The sequence below is a fragment of the Garra rufa genome, chromosome 3 (genome assembly GCF_049309525.1).
Source record: "Garra rufa chromosome 3, GarRuf1.0, whole genome shotgun sequence".
Taxonomy (NCBI): domain Eukaryota; kingdom Metazoa; phylum Chordata; class Actinopteri; order Cypriniformes; family Cyprinidae; genus Garra; species Garra rufa.
Genome location: NC_133363.1, coordinates 42,357,441 through 42,379,907, shown reverse-complemented (window position 1 = coordinate 42,379,907; position 22,467 = coordinate 42,357,441). Strand labels below are relative to the sequence as shown.

General features: G+C 37.3%; 1 protein-coding gene across 1 annotated transcript; it reads left to right on the top strand.

Moving 5' to 3' along the window:
- Nucleotides 1-901: 901 nt before the first annotated feature.
- On the top strand, nucleotides 902-21,329 carry strc1 (stereocilin 1). Its single transcript, XM_073836618.1, has 26 exons — nucleotides 902-950; nucleotides 1,479-2,189; nucleotides 2,311-2,335; nucleotides 5,516-7,590; nucleotides 9,478-9,536; nucleotides 9,724-9,834; nucleotides 9,929-10,083; nucleotides 10,338-10,524; nucleotides 11,428-11,543; nucleotides 11,670-11,799; nucleotides 11,960-12,142; nucleotides 13,691-13,729; nucleotides 14,720-14,872; nucleotides 15,190-15,330; nucleotides 17,158-17,235; nucleotides 17,384-17,472; nucleotides 17,560-17,695; nucleotides 17,823-18,019; nucleotides 18,112-18,202; nucleotides 18,312-18,474; nucleotides 18,639-18,814; nucleotides 19,024-19,179; nucleotides 19,685-19,827; nucleotides 19,911-20,059; nucleotides 20,418-20,515; nucleotides 21,135-21,329. The coding sequence occupies exons 1-26, from the start codon at nucleotides 902-904 to the stop codon at nucleotides 21,327-21,329; spliced, it is 5,805 nt and encodes a 1,934-aa protein (XP_073692719.1).
- The last annotated feature ends 1,138 nt before the right edge of the window (nucleotides 21,330-22,467 follow it).

Sequence of the window (22,467 nt, the reverse complement as noted above, 5' to 3'; positions counted from 1 at the left end):
AAAAAAATCTACTAAATTCTACTGTTTTCAACATAATAAATGTTTTTTTAGAAAATCTGAATATTCGAATGATATCTAAAGGATCATGTGACTGGAATAATGATGCTAAAAATTCAGCTTGTAAATTACAGGAATAAATTACATTTTAAAAATATTCAAATAGAAAACAGTTATTTTAAATAGTAAAAATATAATTAAAAAATGGTTCTTGCTGTAGTTCGGATCAAATAAATGCAAGTTTGGTGAGCAGAAGAAACTTACTATTCAAAAACTTTTGATTGCTAGTGTACGTAACTATTTATTAACATGAAGGGTTCCTCTAACAACGTTCGCAATTTTCAGGCACTGTAGGTTATTCGCTACTCACAAAATAGAGAGTTAACCTATCTTTGTTATCAGTTTTGTTAATACTCACGTTTTTAGTTTGTATTTCGGTTTATTATAGCCCTGATGTAAACTCACGCACCTCAGTGACACTTATCTTACACCCACCCACCTGTGCTTACGTTTGTTTGCACCTGTGTCGCTGCTCTGGTGTACATTACTGTTAGCGAGATGCTGACAGTCAACACGACCTGTTAATATTTCAGCACTTTCGGCGATGTCTCCACTCCTAAATCCGTTCCGTGTGTTTCTTGGCCTCGGTTTCGCACCTATTTTCTGCTCCTGTTTAATTAGGCGACTGATGTAGGATTGAGTTGCAGTGACACGGCAGCCGTGATAGAACAGAGACGAAATCCAGGAATCACTACACAGAGAGGCTAAATTACACAAGTACTGCACGGTATGTCACGTTAAGTATCTTATGGAATCAAAAGAAATGAAGTTTAACCCGACAGTGGTCATGCTCGAGTTAAATTAACAACCCGTCCCAACGGCATCAGGATTGTACTCAGTAAAAATGCACCACGGAGGAAGTTGGATGTTGCTCATGCTCAGCATCATTTTAGGTAAGAGTTTTCTTTCTGTCTGTCTTATCTGCACTTTTTTAAATTTTAAATGCCTGCAAGCCGGTAATATCTAAGGCAAACTTATGTTTTATAAATTATGTCAGGGTGAAGATAATGTATTGAAACTAACATTAGTTTTTCTTACATTACAGTTGACGTGTTACCTATATTATATCTACTTTTTTTCTTCCCATAAATGTGGGCGCCATTTGTACATTTTATGGGTCTGGCTTCTGGTCTCATTGGCTTCCTATTTTTAGTTGTACAAAACAGCTCGTTTCGCTGCTTGATATTGCATATTGGTGTGTCTTACTATATTATTTTAATATCTTAATTATGAGCACACTGAACCAGAAGTCTCACCCATAGGTTTACTTCAGCATAAAAGAAAAAAGTGGATATTATTTAAGTAATAAAAGTAATGTATAGTTTCAGATTAATTATCTGGTGTCTGTTTGTATCACCCACTACTTCAGGAAATGCATTAACACTAAGGCAGTAAGACCATTTTTTACCTTTTCTTCAAAGGGATTGCATGCGGTGACTCCAGAAAACCCTTATCACCCAAGACCCTCATCAGACAGAGTGAAAAGAGCTCCAGGAGTGAGGTTGAATTTGAGAAGAACATGAAAAAGTTGATAGAGAACATCAGATCCTTGTCAAAATACGAACAAGGAGTTGATCAGAGCATGAGCCGAATGTCAGCATCCCTTGAGAGAATTGCAATCGACAGCACTAACCTAGATACTTACTTGACAATATTCAACAGTTTATTCTCTATGTACCAGCCTGCGCTGATTGACAGTTTCATTGAAACTCTCCCTCAGGCTTTAGTTTGCATTTTGGCAGACAGACAGCACTGTGGATGGCAAGCAGATTTAACCAGCATGGTTTCGTCTGCACTGAATGAACAAGTACTTTCTGTGATTTCCTCACTTAAAGCTGAAGCCTGCATGTCAACATCTAGTCTGCGAATGGCAGACTCCACCATGGCTCAATTAAGCTCTCTTCAGGAGACGTTGATGAATGTTTTGTCCTCAGACCTCCCACTTTATCTGCTATCAGACAACTTTTTAGCCTTGTGGAGTAGTTTTATGGACATGGTAATTCCACCTGTGATGTCAATCATGTCTGATTTCACGTTGAATACGCTTCAAACTCCAGTGGATTTTCTAAATTTGGGATTACAGTTCGGCATTGAGATCCCTGCCCTAGACCAAAAAGAGCAGTGTCAACAAGGTGCGTCATAGCTTAGTTCAGTTCTTCAATATTGTTTGTTCATTTGTTTTGCATGAATTAGATTTTTTTTTTTCAGTGCAGCAAGTGATTCTTCTTGTCTTCTTCTGTCGTTTGTACACAGGTGATCTCAAACAGCTTATCATGTGGTATGTCACTGGAAGCCCATATTCCTGCTATACATTTGGAGAATATTATTTTTTATTACAGTTGAAGTTTACATACACCTTGCAGAATCTGCAAAATGTTAATTATTTCACCAAAATAAGAGGGATCATACAAAATGCATGAACTTTTTTATTTAGTACTGACCTGAATAAGATGTTTCACATAAAAGAGGTTTACATATAAGAGAAAATAATAGTTTAATTTATTAAATGACTCCGTTCATAAGTTTACAATCACTTGATTCTTAGTACTGTGCTGTTAGCTGAATGATCCACAGCCGTTTTTTTTTTTTTTTTGTTCATGAGTCCCTTGTTTGTCCTGAACAGTTAAACTGCCCACTGTTATTCTGAAAAGTCTTTCAGGTCCCGAATTTTTTTTTGTTATTTCAACATTTCTGTGTATTTGAACGCTTTCCAACAATGACTGTATGATTTTGAGATTCCTCTTTTCACACTGAGGACAACTGAGGGACTCATATGCAACTATTACAGAAGGTTCAAACACTCACTGATGCTTTAGAAGGAGAAACAATGCATTAAGTGCCAGGGGTGTAAACTTTTAAATGGAATAAGGATGTGTACATTTTTCTTCTTTTGCCTAAATATCATACTTTTATCATTTAGTACTGCCCTTCAGAAGCCACAGAAGATACTTACATGTTCCCCAGAAGACAAAATATGTTAAATTTACCCTGATCTTCAAATTCAAAAACTTTTCACCCTCTGACTCTCAATGCATTGTTTTTCCTTCTGAAGCATCAGTGAGCATTTGAACCTTCTTTAATAGTTGTCCACGGTGTGAAAAGATGGATCTCAAAATCATACAGTCATTGTTGGAAAGGGTTCAAACACACAAAAATGCTGAAACCATAGAATTTGTGGGACCTAATAAACAGCAGGCAATTTAACAAACAAGGGACTCATGAACAACTATTAATAAACAAAAAACACAGCTGTGGATAATTCAGGTAACAACACAGTAATAAGAATTAAGTGTATGTAAACTTTTAAACATGGTCATTTTTATAAATTCAACTATTTTTGTCTCTTGTGGACTATATGAAAACATCTTTTATGTGAAATATTTTATTCAGGTCAGCAGGAGCGGATTAAGGTTGTCCGAACCCCCCCCCCCCCCCCCCTTCACCCCACACCCAAAACCTTGGCCCACCCACTTTTCAACAGGCCCATCGAACAATTATTTTTTAAATATACTCTAAATTTGTCAAGAATTATAAAAAAAATCGGCAGTAAGCTCATAATTTGTGCTAAAATAGTCTAAATATTAGTTTTAAAAAGTTAATTTTAAAAAGCGGGTTATGTCTAACCTGTCTTTGTTTCTGCGCAAGTTCAGCAGACAGTGGTTCGTCTTGGTTCCGATCAGAGCATGTGAGCGGAGAGCGCATTTCTGAATATTCCGCTTGCTCATTTCACTCAGGGTCGCTGGCTCAACCCAGAATTGCCTGCAAATATGTGGAATAAGGGCTGCCTCCGACTAAAGTCAACTAGTTGTTCATTTAAGCCATTCGTGGACAAATCGCCCCTTTATATTAATTTCATTACTTAGGCTATGAGCGTTTACGTAATATAGCCGCACTCAAGCGCAGACCACAAGGAGACATTTAATTATTTATTAATAAACTGGTGTTTTCTGTGTCGCAGCAAAGAAGGTGACGATGTGGTCTCGCCATGAACGCCAGAGAGAAATGCACATTTCATATGATTACATATTCAGAGAGAAGGCTAGCCTATTTATTTTAGTTTTTAATATTTTCGTTTAAAAGTAGACATTTCAAACTTTCTATAATAGATAGCCTATATTTCTCAAATCTGTGAGGCACAAGCTGAGTTTCGGCGCCCTCCAGACAGTTCACATGCAATGCAACTGATCGTGTCGGCGCCTTATTACATTGTCTGCTATATATTTGCTTGTTATTTATTAAATACAGGCAATTGGTTGATAAAACATCAAAATTAAGATACAATTTATACAAAACGAAAATCTTTTAAAAAAGAGACTACAAAACAAAACTTAATGAAGTGGTCAAAATGTTTTACCCATGTCTCCAGACATATTGCACATCTCATGATGTATCATATCTTTCTCATGCTGCATGCTCACTGCATGCTCACTTTCATAATCAACATTGATTAAATTAAAAAACATAATGACGTCACATATTTTCCAACCCAGCCCTCGGCCCTGTTGCAACAGTCGTTGTTTAGGTACCTTAAACGCGCACGTACAGTCTCGGAGTCATCGCTGCAACCAGGAGATGAAGAGAGCCGAGACCCACATCACCAAGCACATATAGCCTATTTGTCTTTGCCACCTCTTGCACTGGTGGGGAAGGGTGGCACCAGAGGGAGACTGGAGAGAGGGCCGCACAGGAGATCAACTTTTCTCCGCTAATTTGGTCTAGGCCTATATTACCTTTATATTGCTTTTGTATATCAACATGCTTTAGACATATTTTATTTGTTATTTATACTAGTAGCCTGTCGTGATGATTTTTCACGACCCAGATTTTTTGGTGCCCCCCGCAGCCCAGGAATGATGCTTATGATGCGTAATGGAGATTCCAAAGCACTCTTCTTTGGTCAGAACCACGGAGAGCGATCGCGAATAGGTCCGTCCTATGCAAACTTTTAGGTCCGTCCTATAGGTCCGTCCTATACCGAAACTTTTTTACAATGCAACAAAATATTTAAAGAGCAAGCTATTAAAATCTATATTATGTATAATCACAGATAATTTAACAGTATATTAGTCAGTAATTTTTATTAGGTTAAACAGTGATTAGATAACGTTTTTAATTTAACGTTCACAATTGGTCTGGCCCATCAAAACTGGTGTCCCTGCGCCGTGCCGTGCCTGGTTCGCACTTAAGTATATATATAAAAAAAAAAAAAAAATTGTCTGGCCAGTCTGAGGCCCCCTGAACACGTGAGGCTCCTAGGCTGCAGCCTATGTAAGCCTGTGCGTTAATCCGCGCCAGCAGGTCAGTACTAAATAAAAAATAACATGCATTTTATATGATCCCTCTTATTTTGGTAAAATAATTAAGATTTTGCAGATTCTGCCAGGTGTATGTAAACTTTTGACTTCAACTGTATTTTACTTCAAAATGACTCATTCTATGTCTTGTTTTTTCTTTTTAGGGGCATGAATCATAATATAAGCTGGTCTTTTGGAAAATCACTTCTGGATATGTTTTTGGGCCCTGAAACTCCTCCTTGCAGTTTCTTAGATCCAGAATGCCAGGCCACAAGCAGTATCCAGTTCGGTCGTTCTGGCGTGGACATTCCCTTGTTTAGTCTCACCTGCGAACAACAAAGCCTAAACCGACTCAACGAAACCCTTTGTGCAACAGTTTTAGGAGCAACATCTCAGGAATCATACATCCTTTATCAGATGTGTCGAGCGCTCAGCACACTCTCTCAAACCGAAGTGACAAAGGTCTGGAGGAACACGTGTCACATGGTCCAGACCGCCATTTTACCGCTCATTGAGCCCTGCAGTGATACTGCCACCGCACAATCAAGCCGTGTTGCGCAGTCCACTCTCAGCCTCAATGAACTCCTTTGTGACTACCAGAACTGGACTATCACTGGTGTCGTGGACCCGGCTCTGGTCACAATGTGCAGTGAAAATGATCGTGCGACGTTTATCCTTGCTGTGTGTAACAATGCTGAAGCTATGCAAGTCCTGGTCAGAAATCCTAGTAATGTTTGGGTGTGGGAATTTTGTGCAAACACGTCAGACACGTACATAGTGAACCTTTACTGTTCATATAACATGTGGACTACTGAAACCATCGACCCATCAATAGTTACGTTCTGCTGGTATAATGACATGGAGAGGTTTCAGTTTTTTTTGTGTGACAGTATGTCCTTCTTCATGGTTGTGTTCTCCAGTGAAGAAAACAACTGGCTGAAGCCCAATTGTTCTGAACCTCCTCCACAAATCGACATCAGCACCCTTGTGGCTGAGTCTTGCAAATACTCAGAGTGGAAGAACTTACGAGCACTTTCCCCTGACCACATCTCTCTATGTATCCAAAATGATGAGGTTCGATTCATTAATGAGGTGTGCGTTAACCACACGTTTGTCACTCAAATTGTGCTGAACAGCGCAAATGCATGGGTAGAGCAATACTGCACCTACTCTATCAGGAATCCCCCTACGAGCCAACCAACGCTGAGCATGGATATTTGGTGTAACTATAGCAAATGGACTAACATGTCTGTGGATCCGTCTGTGGTTGCTCTATGCTGGCAGTACGACCAGATTGGCTTCCGTCAAAACGTCTGCTGCAACATACACTTGTATGAAAAGTTGTCTCTTCATGTTGACAACCAATGGCTGATTAGAGAGTGCTCTAATAATGACACCACAATTGTGTTGGAGCATGTTTGCATCTATTCAGATTGGAGCCAGCCTACTATAGTAGACATGACTGACCTTGCTCTCTGTGCAGATCTTGACACTGAGAACTTCACTCGGAATGTATGTGCCAATGTTACAGTTCTCCAGAATTTGCTGGCTAATTTAGACAACACCTGGTTATTGGAGCAATGCTCAAACCTGACTGCTTCTGGCCCAGGTAGTGGGACTGGGAACGGGGGGAGCCTGATGGGTTTCCGACCAGCTGAGCAGTGTCAGTACTCCAGCTGGGCTTTGGTGCGTCCGGATGCTACTCTTCTTGCTCTTTGCTGGGACTATGACCAGGCCAACTTTATCTCTTACGTCTGTGCTGACTTATCCGTGCTCGCCTACATCACTCAGGAAGCCTCCAGCCTCTGGGTAGGCTCTCTCTGTGCCACATACACAGCTCCCCAAACCACCGGCATCAGTGGGAGCAACAACACAACTCCCGAGCCGTGTCTACCTAGGGAATTAGCTAAGAGGCTAAACTGGACATGCAGCACAGACTTCAGCGCTGTCTGCCAACCAGGTGTCAGTCAAGTCCAGGGTCTTCGGGTGCTGTTGCGCTGTGGGATAAGGATCCTCCAACCTCGCTTGCAGAATCTCATGACTACACAGGTGACATCGGTGGTCAAGCAGGCCACAAGCCTGTGGGTTGTCCTGCTGTTGGCTCTTGAAGAAAGCCAGATGACCTCTCTGAGAGTGACAGAGAACATTTGGTTTAGTATGTTGGACTCAGTTGTCGTCTACATGGACGATGAGACCAACTTTGACAACAAGCGTGTGCTTTTGCTGTGCTTTGGGGTTGGTATTATTAATAAACCACTACTATCCAAAATAATTCATATTAAGACCAGGGCATATCATTGTTTTTATTAGACCAGTGTAGGAGTGTACGATATATCGTCTATGATAATTCATTAATTGTTGTTTAAATGATATGCGATTTGACATTATCAAGTATATCACAAAAACCAAACAAAAACACCCAGAGACTGCATGCATACATAGGCTAGACAACTGCATGAGCACATTTAGAGTTCACGATTTTACTGTGATTTAGTCTAATAAAACACATTTAGAAATTCCCCAAAATTCAAGATAAGAGGGCAAAAATGCTTCCGTATGATTATTGTCTTTTATGTTTATATCATCAGATATAGTTAAACGAATAGTTCACCCAAAATGAAAATTCTGTCATTAATTACTCCCCTCCATGTCGCTTCATTCATCTTTGGAACACAAATTAAGATATTTTTAATGAGATCCACGATTTTGGAGAGTACCATGATGCATACGTGTGCTTTGATCTGCACGTAAACAACACATGCAACACATACTCTCCAAAATGTCACTAGGGTGACGCAGAGGAGAAAAATTGTTGAATAAAGTTATTTTAGTTTTTTGTGCACAAAAAGTATTCTCACAGCTTCAGAAAATTACTGTTGATCCACTGATGTCACATGGACTGTTTTGTCAATGTTCTTGGTACCTTTCTGGAATGTGGTAGGACCCTTGCTGTCTATGCAGGGTCAGAGAGCTCTCTTGATTTCTTAAAAAATATCTTAATTTGTGTTCCAAAGAAGAACAAAGGTCCTATGGATTTAGAATGACATGAGGGACAGTAATTAATGACAGAATTTTCATTTTTGGGTAAACTATCCCTTTAATAACACACAAAGAGGGACGTTTTTCTCCAAATATCAGCAGATTTGCAAATTTGATATTGATTTGATGAGCAGCTCATTAAACAAGAAGTTAATATTAAGTGACTTACATTTTAGACAAAACAGTTCTGTTTTTTGCTGTATTTCGACAATGAAAGTAAACAAAGCAACTGGAGAACTGTTTTGCTCTTTGAACAGCACACAAAGTCAGTTTTGCTACTGAATCAATTAGCCGTTTGAACGAATCAGTTAAATGAATGATTCAATGATTTGCTGCCACCTACTGGCGATTTTATGTTAATATTAAAAGTTTTTTCTCCCTAAATATTTTTTAAACATTTGTAACTGCAGATTAAATGTCCTGCATTAAACAGATGCAGATTCTGTGCCACATCTGCATTGCAAACAATTTTGGTAATACTGGTAACAGCCCTATAGTGATTTACATTTTGAATTTATTGTTTAAATTTGATAATGTTACACTAAAGATGATGCATACATTTAGAAAAATGGCCTTATAAAGGCAAAAATGCTTATAAAAGGTAAAAAATTAATTAAAACTTATCTCAAAAGTTCTTTTCTGTTACTCCTGCAAACTAACCACCAGCGCAATAACACACTCAGCAAAATATCATCAAAATTCCAGAAAACACCAAGATATAATTTTTGGTCATTATGGCACACCCCTAGACCAGTGTTTCCCAAAAAAGACACAGTGAACTAGTTCTGGAAGTTCTTCTAGTTTTTCTGATTATTAATTAAGCATATCCCTTACCAGGTTCACCACTATTTTGTAATTGACCTATGATCTAGCTCATCAACATGAGGTATAAGGTGTTAAGACGTGACACCGGATAATCTAAATCTCTTCCTTAGCATGTAATATTAACTCTTAAGTCATTTAATTTGCACATTAGTACTGTGATACATACCTAATGTATGTTGTTGTTGTTCCTATCAATGTTGAGATGTCATTGTTATTGTACTGTATTTCCAGCTGAAACTGTGCATGTGTTTATTTCAGAGAGTTCTGACCAATTTGATGCAAACAGGAAGAGAGATGCTCCCTAACTTTTTCCTGATCAAGGTTGGGTGGACAGCTTTATTTATTTGCATGTTTTTAATTTTTAGCTTTGTACTGCTGAAAGTGTTGGAGCCAAATTCATGTTTTGCTTTGTCAATCTGCATTAGCATTCATACACAATATCTGCTTTTGTTTGCTGAAATCATGTGAATAACAGTTTGAATTACACTTCTCATTATTGCTTTTACAGGAGTATTTCCGTATTCCTCTTCCTCATCTGAGATCAGTGTTCAGTTCGGCAGACAGCGTAATCGTAAGGGAGATTCTGCTGTACTATAACAGGAACTATGCCACTTTGGAGGTAGATCATCCCACCACTGCATCACTATATGTTTAAAAACCAAACAGTCAAGATAAATGCATTGATGTAATTTCAAGTCATTTATTTTTTGAAGCTAACAGATGATTACCTGCACACCATGCTGTCTGTGCTTTTCCAAATACACCTGCCCAGGGATATTAGCCTGTTTCCTGACATGGGTCTCTTGTTGGCTCTAGCTACACCTTCAGAAATCTTGTCAATGCCTCCACTACCAAATAATATCAATGCGTGAGTGACACACATATATACCTGTTTAAAGAGCTTGTAATTTTCACTTTTGTTTTTGTTTAGTTTATTTTATCAACTTATTTATTTTAAGGCAATAGTTCTTGTTTGGCAACTTTTCTCATTTGGCGAGTTTTTTATTTAATATTTATATATTATTCCAGTTTTGTAATACTTTAGTTAATAATAAAATATAAGGTATAAGTTTCACAGACTTCAAATTGTTTAAGCAACTTCACTCTCCTACTTTTCCTTAGGTTAAGCATCATTAACTTCAGCATCAAGAACCTTTCCCTAGAGCAGCAGCAAGCGTTTGGTCGATGGTTTAGTCAGTCCATGAGCTTGCCCAACATGACAGCCGGCGGTTTATCCTTTATCAGAGACACTGGTAACCTGATCGCCTATCTGCCCTTCCAGAGCTTCCAGTACCTCTCACCTGCTCAGGTAACAGCTCCAACACCTCGCAAAGATACCTGAACCCATCTGGCTCCGGTTAACCCTCAGGCAGCTCAGCTGGAGAAAATGCCAGTGCTTGCCACTGGTTCATTGTAACAGACATGCCCTTGTAGTCTGTTTTCAATAAATAAACACAGAAGCGCATGAATTAGGAATGGCTGTGTAGTGGACTGTGGTGCTAACACCGTAATGAAAAGTTCTTCACTGCTGTCCATATAAACAGGACATTTCAGAATTCACAAATATATTAATATTTAATATGAAATATACAGTATGGTATACAAATTTATAAATGTTCACAAATTTATAATTCCACAAATAATTGCAAAGCAATAAAAACAGCAATTAACATGAAATTATTAGACATGAAATTTTGAAGTAGAAAGAATAAAATTTCTTGTCAAATGTACTCTGTCAAATGATAATCTGTGTTTGTATTTACAACTTAGAAAAATACATTTTTACAATGTAGTCATTCTCATTTAAAGGGTTAGTTCACCCAAAACTTAAAATCCTGTCAAATTACTCACCCTCATGTCGTTCCAAACCCATAAGACCTTTGTTCATCTATGGAACTCAAAAAAAGTATTCTTGTAGCTTCATAAAATTATGGTCAAACCACTGATGTCACATGGACTATTTTATCAATGTTCTTGGTACCTCTCTGGACCTTGAACGTGGAAGGACCCTTGCTGTCTATGGAGGGCCAGAAAGCTGTCGGAATTCATCAAAAGCATCTTAATTTGTGTTCTGAAATTGAACGAAGGTCTTACCGGTTTGGAACGACATTAAAGATTAAAAATTGCCATTTGATGGTTTAATATAACAAATAAATTAAATGATCTCTTATGACATGCTCTTGTTCTCATTGTCCTGTTTTGTGTTCTTTAGCTGCTGGATGGTTTGGATGTCCTGATGAGTAATGAGTTGGGTCTCCTCAAGCAGCAGTTCATTGCCCAGAGTCTCATTGGAACCTTTGGGAATCTCACTGTTGACCAGTTCAAGAGGTTAGCTAAATAAAATGTTATTTTACACCATTAATATGAAAACGGAACAATTCTTTGTATTTTTTTAGATTTGGGACATGGAGATGTAAAAAGTAACATATTTTTGTTTCCTCTCACACCCCCTAGGTTAGGGAATCTGTCCTGTCTGGCTCACCCCAGCCAGCTGATGGCATATGCAGGAACAGAAGCCTTTTCAGTGATCCAGGACAACATCAGGACTTGTGCAGTCCACGGTTTTAGTCTTCCTAGCAATATGGTGAGTAAACGTGGTTTAGATCAATTGTCTGTGTTTTTTTTTTTTTTTATCATTGTCATTTATAATCACCCTCTTCAAAAAAACAACCACCGCTTGAAAAATAGTAGTAGTACATATAAAATAGCTTCTGGTTTGTGGTTTCTTTTCTTTTTGTGTCCAGATATCCAGCTTGGTCTTGAAATCGTTTGACCTGCAGTCTCCCTCCAGTCTCACTCCTCAGAGGGTTTCTGAGCTTGGCCCTTTTCTGCCCCTGCTGGGATCTAGTGTCCTGCAGCAGCTGACCTCAGCCCAGCTCATGCCTGCCCTCGACACCCTCGCTTCTGTGCCTTTCACCCCTGCACAGGTACAGTACACACCGTTTTTGCCATGCACACATTTGTTACATATGGTGAATAATTTACAGGCCATAAATATTTCTTACCAGTCATGATACTATTTTGCATTATTTGTTTTAAAAATGTATATACACTACGAGTCTTTTTGAACAGTAAGATTGTCAATGTTTTTTTTTTAAAGAAGCCTTTTCGGCTCACCAAGCCTGCATTTATTTGATCCAAAGTACAGCCAAAAACGTTTTTACTTTTTTACTATTTAAAGTAACTGTTTTCTATTTGAATATATTTTAAAATGTAATTTATTCTTTTGATTTCAAAGCTGATTTTTTTAGCATCATTTCATCAGTCACACGATCCTTCAGAAATCATTGTAATATTCTAATTTTCAGGTTTCTTTGATAAATAGAAAGTTCAGAAGAATTGTATTTATCTGAAATAGAAATTCTTTGTAACACTATAAATGTCTTCATCATTTTTGATAAATTTAAGGCATCCTCGCTAAATAGAAGTATTAATTTCCATAAATCCCCCCCCCCCCCCCTCCAAAAAAAAATATATATAGCTTTTTATAAGCATTTTATTTCAGCAGATTAATGCTGATCTTTGGATCTTTCTTTAAGAGCAAATCAGCATATTAGAATGATTTCTAAAGGATCATGTGACACTTAAGACTGGAGTACTGATACTGAAAATGTAGCTTTGATCACAGGAAGAAATTACATTTTAAAATATATTCAAAAAGAAAGCAGTTTTTTTAAGTAGTAAAAATATTTTTAATATTTTTATTGTTTTTGCTGTACTTTGGGTCAAAAAATGTAGGCTTGGTGAGCAGAAGAGACTTCTTTAACAAAAATTACAAATCTTCTTAATTCAAAGTGTTTTTAAATAAAAGTATATGTGATAAAAAAAACTACAATAAAAATAAGAAAGACTGAAGGAAAAATGAAAATTAAAAGTATTTTACAGTTCAATCTACATCATGTAATGTTACAGTTAAAATAATGCTACCAGCTAGCTAGCCTGCAGCATGGTTGTATTTGCTTGCCTAAGACAGTTTTAACTTGCATTTTGCATTTGGCATGTTAATTTTGGACACTGAGTAGACCCAAGTGGGTGTGAAATTGAGTAGAGGTCAGAGGTTACAAACAGGCAGTGTGGGTTTAGTATTGAGGGCTCTGCAACAGATGGAAGACTGCTGTCAGAGGAGCCATGGTATCTGATATAGGTAGAGGACTGTGTCACTGCTCAACCCTTTTAATCATTTCTGCATGACCAAACATGAATTCTGCATGTCCACCTCAATGTGCACCCAAAACATAAGGAAGGCAGGGATGGGAGCACAATGGATAATCAGAAAGCTTCAAATGACAATAGAAAGTCTACTAGGTAGAAACGGGGGAATGTTCTTGTAAAAGTCAAAACGTGTTTTAATTAAATAAAAAAAACTATACTTGTTACCCATATGAATTAACTTTATCTTGTTGTTTCATTGATTTATGATGCACTTCCTTATTCACTGTCATTAATCAGTATGTTTTTTTTCTTTTTTCATGAAGGCAAGTGTTATCATCGACAAGATCTCAGCCAATTTTAGTGTAAGTATATCTTTTCTGTTAGAATTGAGAAAAGCTGTGCTTGCTCTGATCTTTTTCCTTCTAAATGCTTAAGAACACGGCCAATGCCTCCTTGAGCCTACATATGTGTTTATTTGTGTCTGCGTTTGATATGTCAGCACTTTTGCAAGGCCAGCTGGCCTACAACTCAGTGTAATCAACTCCGGGGTATTTCAAGGACAATTGCATTGGCCTTACACACACACAGCCGTCAGTTACTCAGTGCGTGTAACAGTTACTAATATGAATATGAATATACTAACAGTTAAAGTGCGTGTAACATTTACTAATATGATCCATGTGATTTGGCAGTTCCTTAAGGTATAAGATTTCACCAGGCACAAGGAAGTTGTCAAGCGGCCCTTTGTATTTTGTGTCTAAGGTTTAAGGGAACATTGTGAAGTAGGTCAGATAGGGTGTCACTAGTGAGCCGGCACACGCCTCAGACATCCTCTTTCACATGGGTGGCGTCAATGAGACATCTAATGGAAATATCTGTTTTTGGAATATAGTCTGCTTATAGCACATGTTAATCATATTAAAGGGATAGTTCACTCAAAAATGAAAATTCTGTAATTAATTGCTAACCTTTATGTGGTTCCAAACTTGTAAGATCTTCGTTCATCTTTGGAACACAAGTTAAGATATTTTTGATGAAATCGGAAAGCTTTCTCTCTGACCCTGCATAGACAGCAACGCAACTGAAACGTTCAAGGCCCAGAAAGGTAGCAAGGACATCATTAAAATAGTCCATGTTCAACTGTATCCTTATAAAGCTACAATAATGCTTTTGTGCACAAAGAAAAGAAAAATAGCAATTTTATTTAACAGTTTCTTCTCTTCCGTGTCAGTCTCTGCTACACATTCACGAGAGTACCACAACTCATGAATGCGCTGTTATGGTAAATTCTCAATGATAATGAATGTCATTTGAATAACTGACAGAAATGTGATGTTTGTACTCTCTCTTAGCTGTCCAAGCTGGGATCTCTTGTGAGTGGAGTAAAGGTGGAGACTCTGTGGACTTTACCACCTGATGTTCTGCTGGAAGCATTACCTGCTATGAGCCTTCAGATACCTGGGCTCACCCCGCCACAGGTCAGCACTATCATCTCCAAACTCTGGGTAAGAAACTCACTCTAACAGCCCTTTAAGCTTCTGAACATGAACATCTCATATTGGAGTATTAGTTAAGGATAACAGCTGTAAACAAATCCACAATTAAAAGAGCTCAAGTATTAACACCAGACTGGATATTCATATACAGTATAGGCACAAGATGTAACCAAATGTATTGCTTTTGAATATCTCTTTGATTGTCAATATCCTTTTATATGTTTTCCATGCTGATTCTGAACATGTAACAGCTCTGGCAACAGAAAATGTAGGATATAAATGTATATTAGCGCAAATACTATGAATATTTACTTTCATGCTTTCAGGGCTCTAGTTCTGTACCCCAGTTGATGGATAAAGTCCAGCCTTTGCTCTCTAGCACTCCACTCCTCAGTGTGATTCCTCAAGTCTCTCTGCTGCTGATCAAAGACGCTGCTGTACGCACTCGTCTCTGGAACACACAGCAGGTATGATCCAGTCCAGGCATACACACTTCATTTATCAACTACAATTACTGCAAAATGACTGTTTTTGTCAATTTTTTTTTTTTTTTTATAAATTTCAGATTTTTTTTAATTGAGTATTTTATTAACGTTAACAGGGTCATTATAAATGCATTAGTATAGGTTATTATAGGTTTAATTATTATAGGTATTTTTCTTACATTTATTTGCATTATTAAATATGATTGGTCTTCTTTTTCCTTGTACATGTTTATTTAGACTATGATTCATAAGTTTGGGGTCAATGTGATCTTTTAATGTTTTTGACATTGCAAAACACAGTAAAACTAGTTGAAATTTTTTTTTTTTACAATGTTTTTGTTAAAACTGTTACAATTTTAAATAGCTGTTTTCTATTGTAATTAATTTTAAAATATCATTTAGTCCTGTGATGGCAAAGCTGAATGTTCAGCAGCCATTACTCCAGTCTTCAGTGTCACATGATCCTTCAGAAATCATTCTAGTAGGCTGATTTGCTGCTTAAGAAACATTTCTCTTTATTATCAATGTTGAAAACAGTTTGCTAACAGAAAGCTCCAAAGAACAGCATTTATTTGAAATACAAATTGATCAGTTTACTTTGTCCTTGTTGAATAAAGGTGCGTTCACACCACATCGGAATTCCCATTATTACAAAATTCCAACTTGTAAAAAGCGTTCACGTCCTCGTAGAACTTGTAATTACAACTTGTGGACTGGGAGTCTTCTGAGAGCTACAACTTGTACCACATGACCGCTGTACCACCTGACCAACGTACAGTAGGCTCTGTTTAGGCGTTGATAGTGTTGCCATAGAAAAAGCTTAATACAGCTCAGAGTAGAACGTCATGTGTTGTCATCTCGAAATTGCGTGGCGTGAACACAGCATAAAAGTAATAATTTCTTTAAAAAAAAATCTTACTGACCCCAAACATTTGACCACATTTTCATTAGGAACTGCACATCTGGTTAAGATCTGATGGCAAAATATATTCTTTCTCACATAATTAGTCTGACTAAAGGTGTGTGTTTGAGCAAGTGGTCATAACAAGTGTGTTTTCCATCATGACACTCCCTATTACCACAGAGATCTGTATAATACTACAGTGTCTAATTACTGCCTTAATTATTTATAATGGAGCACAACAAAGCTTCTTTGTTGTGTAACCTCTGATTTAGCACACTAGACACTGTATCTCATGTTAACTAGTAGAAAATAAGATGAAAACTAACCTGAGTTTGTTCTGGTACTGTCAGTCCCTTTTTCCGGGACATTAAGCATGAAAGTGTTTTGTAATCCCCCTTTTCTGTTCTAGATAAGCTTACCGAGCCAAGAAGTCACTGATTTCACTGTTAATGTATGCATAAATATTTAACAGGTTACAGTAATTGTGCCCCCTGACTTGGAGGTACATTCCTTAAAGTGATAGTTCACCCAAAAATGAAAGTTTTGTCATCATTTTGCTCACCCTCATGTTGGTTCAAACCTGTATATTGTTTTATAGTATTTCCATACTATGGATTGTCTACAGTTAAGGTTATACTAAAATCAATAGCATCCTTATATTGTTTTGTTCATTCAATAGGCCAAAGTTCTTTGTAAAGAGGCTGTCGTCTTTCACCCACGTCTCTCACTACAAGAATTTCTGTAAGTTTGGATTTTAAGGATTTGTGAATCTATTTTGTGATTATAAACTAAATGAATCATTACACTGCTCAGTGAAGTACTTAAGTATGATTGTCTGACATGGCAGACATCTGGGGACAATGGCTACAGGAGTGAATTGCACAGACCTTATAAAATTGTTCCAGAACCTGGCATCTCTATCAACTCTTCGTGACATTATGACATTTCTGAGAGAGCAGCCTGTGCCACTCCACCCATCACTGGTATCTAGTAAATCTACATTTAAATTCAGGCCTTAAATGTTACAGATTACCAGTTTAGTTTCTTCTTTATTTAGTCAATCTTATACATACTGTAGTTCACACAAACACTCTCTTTACAGAAGTTTCCTTTTCTTTCTCTGTACTACAGAAAAAGTGTGTAGTTGAGAACCTGTATGAGTTTGACTTCTTCTCAGAGTTACTTGGAGATTTGGGGGCTCAGATTGCTCTGTCACTTCCGTGAGTCAAAATTCAACTCAATCAAAATCTATTACATGTGTGTATAATTATGTCTTAACATACTAAATGTAATGTTATTGTCTAAAGGCTTAGCACCATTAAGAAATTTCCACCGGATAAGATGGATTCCTTGAGGAAAATGATAATACAGGACCCATATTACTTCCTACTGCTTCCCAGCACCAAACAAGCTGTCCTGGTGGACAAGATGGTTCAGAGACTGGTAAAGAATATCGTTTTACTGTCTAGAGGTCATGCACATAACAACCCTGATTCTATGTACATTTTGTATAACCTGCACCTTTTAAAAGAGTAACCACTCCAACCATTTTTGTTGATTTTCTCATCAGGATATGTACACTGGCCTGTACACTGAAGAAGAGTTTCGTTCGCTAGGTGTCATGGCAACATTTGTGACGGATGAAATGTTTTGGAATCTGGATAGGCGCTTTTTTGTTGATAGTCTGGAGTTCCTACATGGATTCTGCTACAATGCCAATAAAAGAGACCTGGTGGCCAAGATGCTACTGGATCAAAGGACATTTGGGTAAGCACATCTAAAACTTTTTTAGTATAAAGATGAAGGTTGCATCAAACCCAGCAAGTAAGAAATAAACTGTAACTGTTTTCTCCACATAGCCCTGTGAAAAACTGGACATCAGATACTCTGAACCAAGTGAACCGCTTCTTGTTTTTTCTTCCGAAGGACACCATTCAGCTCATCCCCTTAGTGAGTGACCAGATATTTCTTTGTGTCTGACACACCTATGTATAGTACCTCAGACCAGGTATTTTCAGTCACTCTTTCTATGTTTTGACCTGTCTACATGTGTCTTCAGGGTTTGATGAACTTAGAGCGCATTGAGAAGCTGTTCCTGAGTCAGCAGGAGTGGGAGAAAGGAGAGTTTGGCTCTCTGTGTCAAAAACCCTCAGAGCTGTTTGACAAGCAGCAGTTTGTGCTTCAGTTTTTCCTCGGCTTCCTCAGAATGACACGTGTCCCTTGTAAGTACAATTCTCTGCCTTGACAGAATTTCATCTGTAAAAATCATTCTGTTCACTTGAAATAAATAACAGATTGTGAAGGGATATAATACAGCAGTGTGGTTGTCACTTCACACTTAATCACTCAACCCTTTTCATTTAATCTCTCCATCTCTGTGTTTCAGACACTGGACTGATCCCCACTTGTGAGAGTCTGCATGTGACACAACCTGCTGTCTGGACTATCGACAGTCTTAAAAACATGCCACAAGCCGCATTTCGGAGGTGCTTGGAGCTCATTGGCCAGGATCCGTTTTTCAGTGCATACCAGCTGTCAGTGCTCCTTGCAAAGACCAAAGAGGTGCCTGAATTATTCAAATAACATTCTCGCAAGTGTTTTACATTTTTGAAATTTGACATTTTGTTGGTTCACGTAATTAGACATATCCTTGACATTTTCAAGTGCACCTTTCCACTTGGTGGAAATCCCATTAATATGTTGGTTACATTCATTGAATATCTTAATATCTGCTGCATAATAATAGTGGTGACTTTTTTGTCTGTGTGTAGGTGTATGGGGTGCCTTCCTCTTATAACTCTTCTGTGATCTCTCAGTTGGGTCGCATTGCCACTCAGCTCTCACTTGACGAATTGGCCTCTCTTAGGCTTTCTGAAATTCGGTCAATTTCAGCTATGGGGGCTCTCAACACATGGAACAGCAGACAGGTAAAATGTTAATGAACACATTGTAAAAGTGAGCTGGAATGGCTGTTAAAGTTGCAATTTATAAATTAATGAAAAAATACTGATTAGTTTTGAGAAAACGTTTTTTATTAATGTCTTCATTGTTTTTACATTTTAATGCACTCTAATGTTCAATCATTGGGATTGGTCTCTTCTGCTCACCAAAGCTCCATTTATTTGATCAAAGCTACAGGAAAAAAATAGTATTATGAAATATGATTACAATTTAAAAGAATTGTTTTCTGTATTTTAAAATGTAATATATTCTTGTGATGGCGAAGCTGAATTTTCAGCAGTTATTACTCCAGTCTTTAGTGTCACATGATCTTTCATTCTAATATGCTGACGTTGGTTCTCAAGAAACATTTCTTTTTATTATTTTTCAGAAAAAGAAAGAACTTTTGATCAATTAAATGCATCCTTCTCAAAGAACCCTGTTTTGAATGGTTGTGTATATATTGTAAATGACCTCTGTTTGTAATTGCAGTTAAAATCACTATTCTCCACGATTCTGAACTCAACCAGAAAGTCTCCTAGCCAGTTAGACTCCAGCGCTTTTGTGGCTTTGGGGCACATTGTTTGTGGAATTGATGCACCAATCATGGGCAACCTGAATCCAGTGGAGTTCAGGTTGAATTATCTAAAAAACTTTGTGAAAAATTTGTGCGTGTATGTTTTCTCTTGTGCTGAAATATGTTGTTTTCTAATTCCAGTAAGGCGGTTTTGTGGCTCGGCCGTTTGAATTTGTCTTGCTCTGAAGAGCAGCTGCAGGCGCTGATAGGGCTGCTCAGTCACAGATTGGCATTTGGACAGGTCAGCTCCTGGGGATCAGAGGTCTTCATTGAGATAGGAGCGATTGCAGGTACAGCTTAGAGATTGTAATGAGAAATTTGGATCGATTCCCACAGATTTCACCATTGGGACTTTGACAAGGTACCTTACCTAAAGTTGTGCCAGAGGAATTGTCCCTGTCAAGTCAAGTCAAGTCAAGATTATTTATACAGCGCTTTTTGTAATACAGGTTGTGTCAAAGCAACATTACAGTATTAAAATGATGTAATAAGTCCCTGTAATAAGTCACTTTGGATAAAAAGAGTCTATTAACAGATACAGTTTATCATAGATAATTGTTTATTAGCAACAGTAGCTGAAAGAACTTTGTTTTTTATAGTTGTGATAATTGAAGTTTTTTGCCCGTACATGTTGTTTTTGTTCTTTAGCTGGCCTGCCTGACATAGCCATGTCTGCTTTGGTGAAGGAACAAATAGAAGGAATCACCCCACTTGCTATCTCTCTCATCCCAGCGGGCAAATTTGCAGTTAGTATCTCTTTAGTGCATTGCACTAAAATGTATGATGTTTGTATGTACAATCCTTCAGGTCCCACAAATTCCCACAAAAAGCATTTTTGTGTATTTGAACCCTTTCCAACAATGATTTTGAGATCCATATTTTCACACTGAGGACAACTGAGGAACTTATATGCTTCAGAAGGAAACACGTGGTGTAAACTTTTGAACAGAATGGAGACGTGTACATTTTTCTTATTTTACTTAAATATGTTATTTGTTGCATTCAGTACTGCCCTTCAAAAGCTAAAGAAGGTACATACATGTTTCCCAGAAGACAAAAAAGTTCAATTTACCCTGATCTTCAAATTAAAAAAAGTGTGAAAAGCACATGTGAAATGCATCTCAAAACCATTCAGTCATTGTTGGAAAAGGTTCTAATACACAAAACTGTATGTGGTTGTGTATTGTGTTTATAACTATTATTGGCAAAGCAATGACTCATTCGTTTTTTTTTTTTTTATTCCTGTCATAGAATTTGATAACAAATGATAAAAATCAACAAACAGTTAATTTCTTAAGATTAAAAGTATTTTGAAGTCATTTTAGGATCTTTATTACCTGGTGTTTCTACTTTCTCTCTTCACAGGTAGTGTTTAACCAGGCACAAATTCGTATGTTCACCTATGATCAGGCCGTTGCTGTGACTGAGGCCCAGCGCTCTGCTCTGTCTTCAGTACAGCGGACGGCCCTGTCCATGGTGCTCAACCCCTGGGAGGACAAACCTGTCGATTTCAGAGGTACTGTTACTCCTGTAAAAGGAGAAGGAAAAACTCTTTTATAATACTAAAAAATATATATTAAATAATATTGGTTATAGTTAAATATGTGAGCAATCTCAAACCTGAATAAATGATTTATATTTGGATATTTAGGGTTGTTAAATGTGACCCTGGGCCACAAAACCAGTCATAAGGGTCAATTTTTTGGAAATTGATATTTATACATCTGAATAAATAAGCTTTTCATTGATGTATTGTTTGTGAGGGTAGGAAAATATTTGGCTGAGATACAATTATTTAAAAAAATCTAAATATTGAGAAAATCGCCTTTAAAGTTGTCCAACTGAAGTTCTTAGCAAAGCATATTACTAATCAAAAATTAAGTTTTGATATATTGACGGTAGGAAATGTATAACATATCTTTGTGGAACATAATCTTTACTTAATATCCTAATGATTTTTGGCATAAAAGAAAAATCAATCATTTTGACCCATACAATGTGTTTTTGCCTATTGCTACATTTATAGCCATGCTACTTAAGACTCATTCGTGGTCCAGGGTCACAAATGTTTTTTATTCTGTCTCACGGTTAATATTTGTGTATCTTTTCAGGAATGTCACAGGGAGTTGCAATGCACCCTAGTAATTTTTTCTACCTCTCCAGCATCCTGATAATGCTGCTGTTTTCTCTGGGATGAGTTAGGTCCATCGCTGTTGAATTGCTGCTATACTGAATTGAACTTTTCTTTCCAAATATGTGCAATATGATGTAACTTTAATACTGTATATATAAGACATATGAGAAATACAGGAACAGTAATATTTCTTTCAGCACTTTATAATAGTTGGTCAGTGAAAATGTGATTTTGTTTGATTGTTTTTGAATAATTGCTTGCTTGGAGAATAATGTATTAACCTAGGTCTGTAATTGCCTTAATCGATTTGGTTTGACTTGTGCTTTATATTCAACTTCTCGACCTGTTTTTATTAGTATTATTTATTTAATTTTTTAACAGCTTTCATACAGTGAAAGTATAGAAAGTATAGAAGGAGTTGAATTAGCTTAAAGTAAAAACTTGATTGTGAAGTCTTCTTTTTCTTTCACTTTTAAACTCACTCATGTATTTATTCTGGCAACTTATGTAACTCTACCTATTTGTCATAATATTTCATGCTGCCTGATGTCAGACTGTATTTTA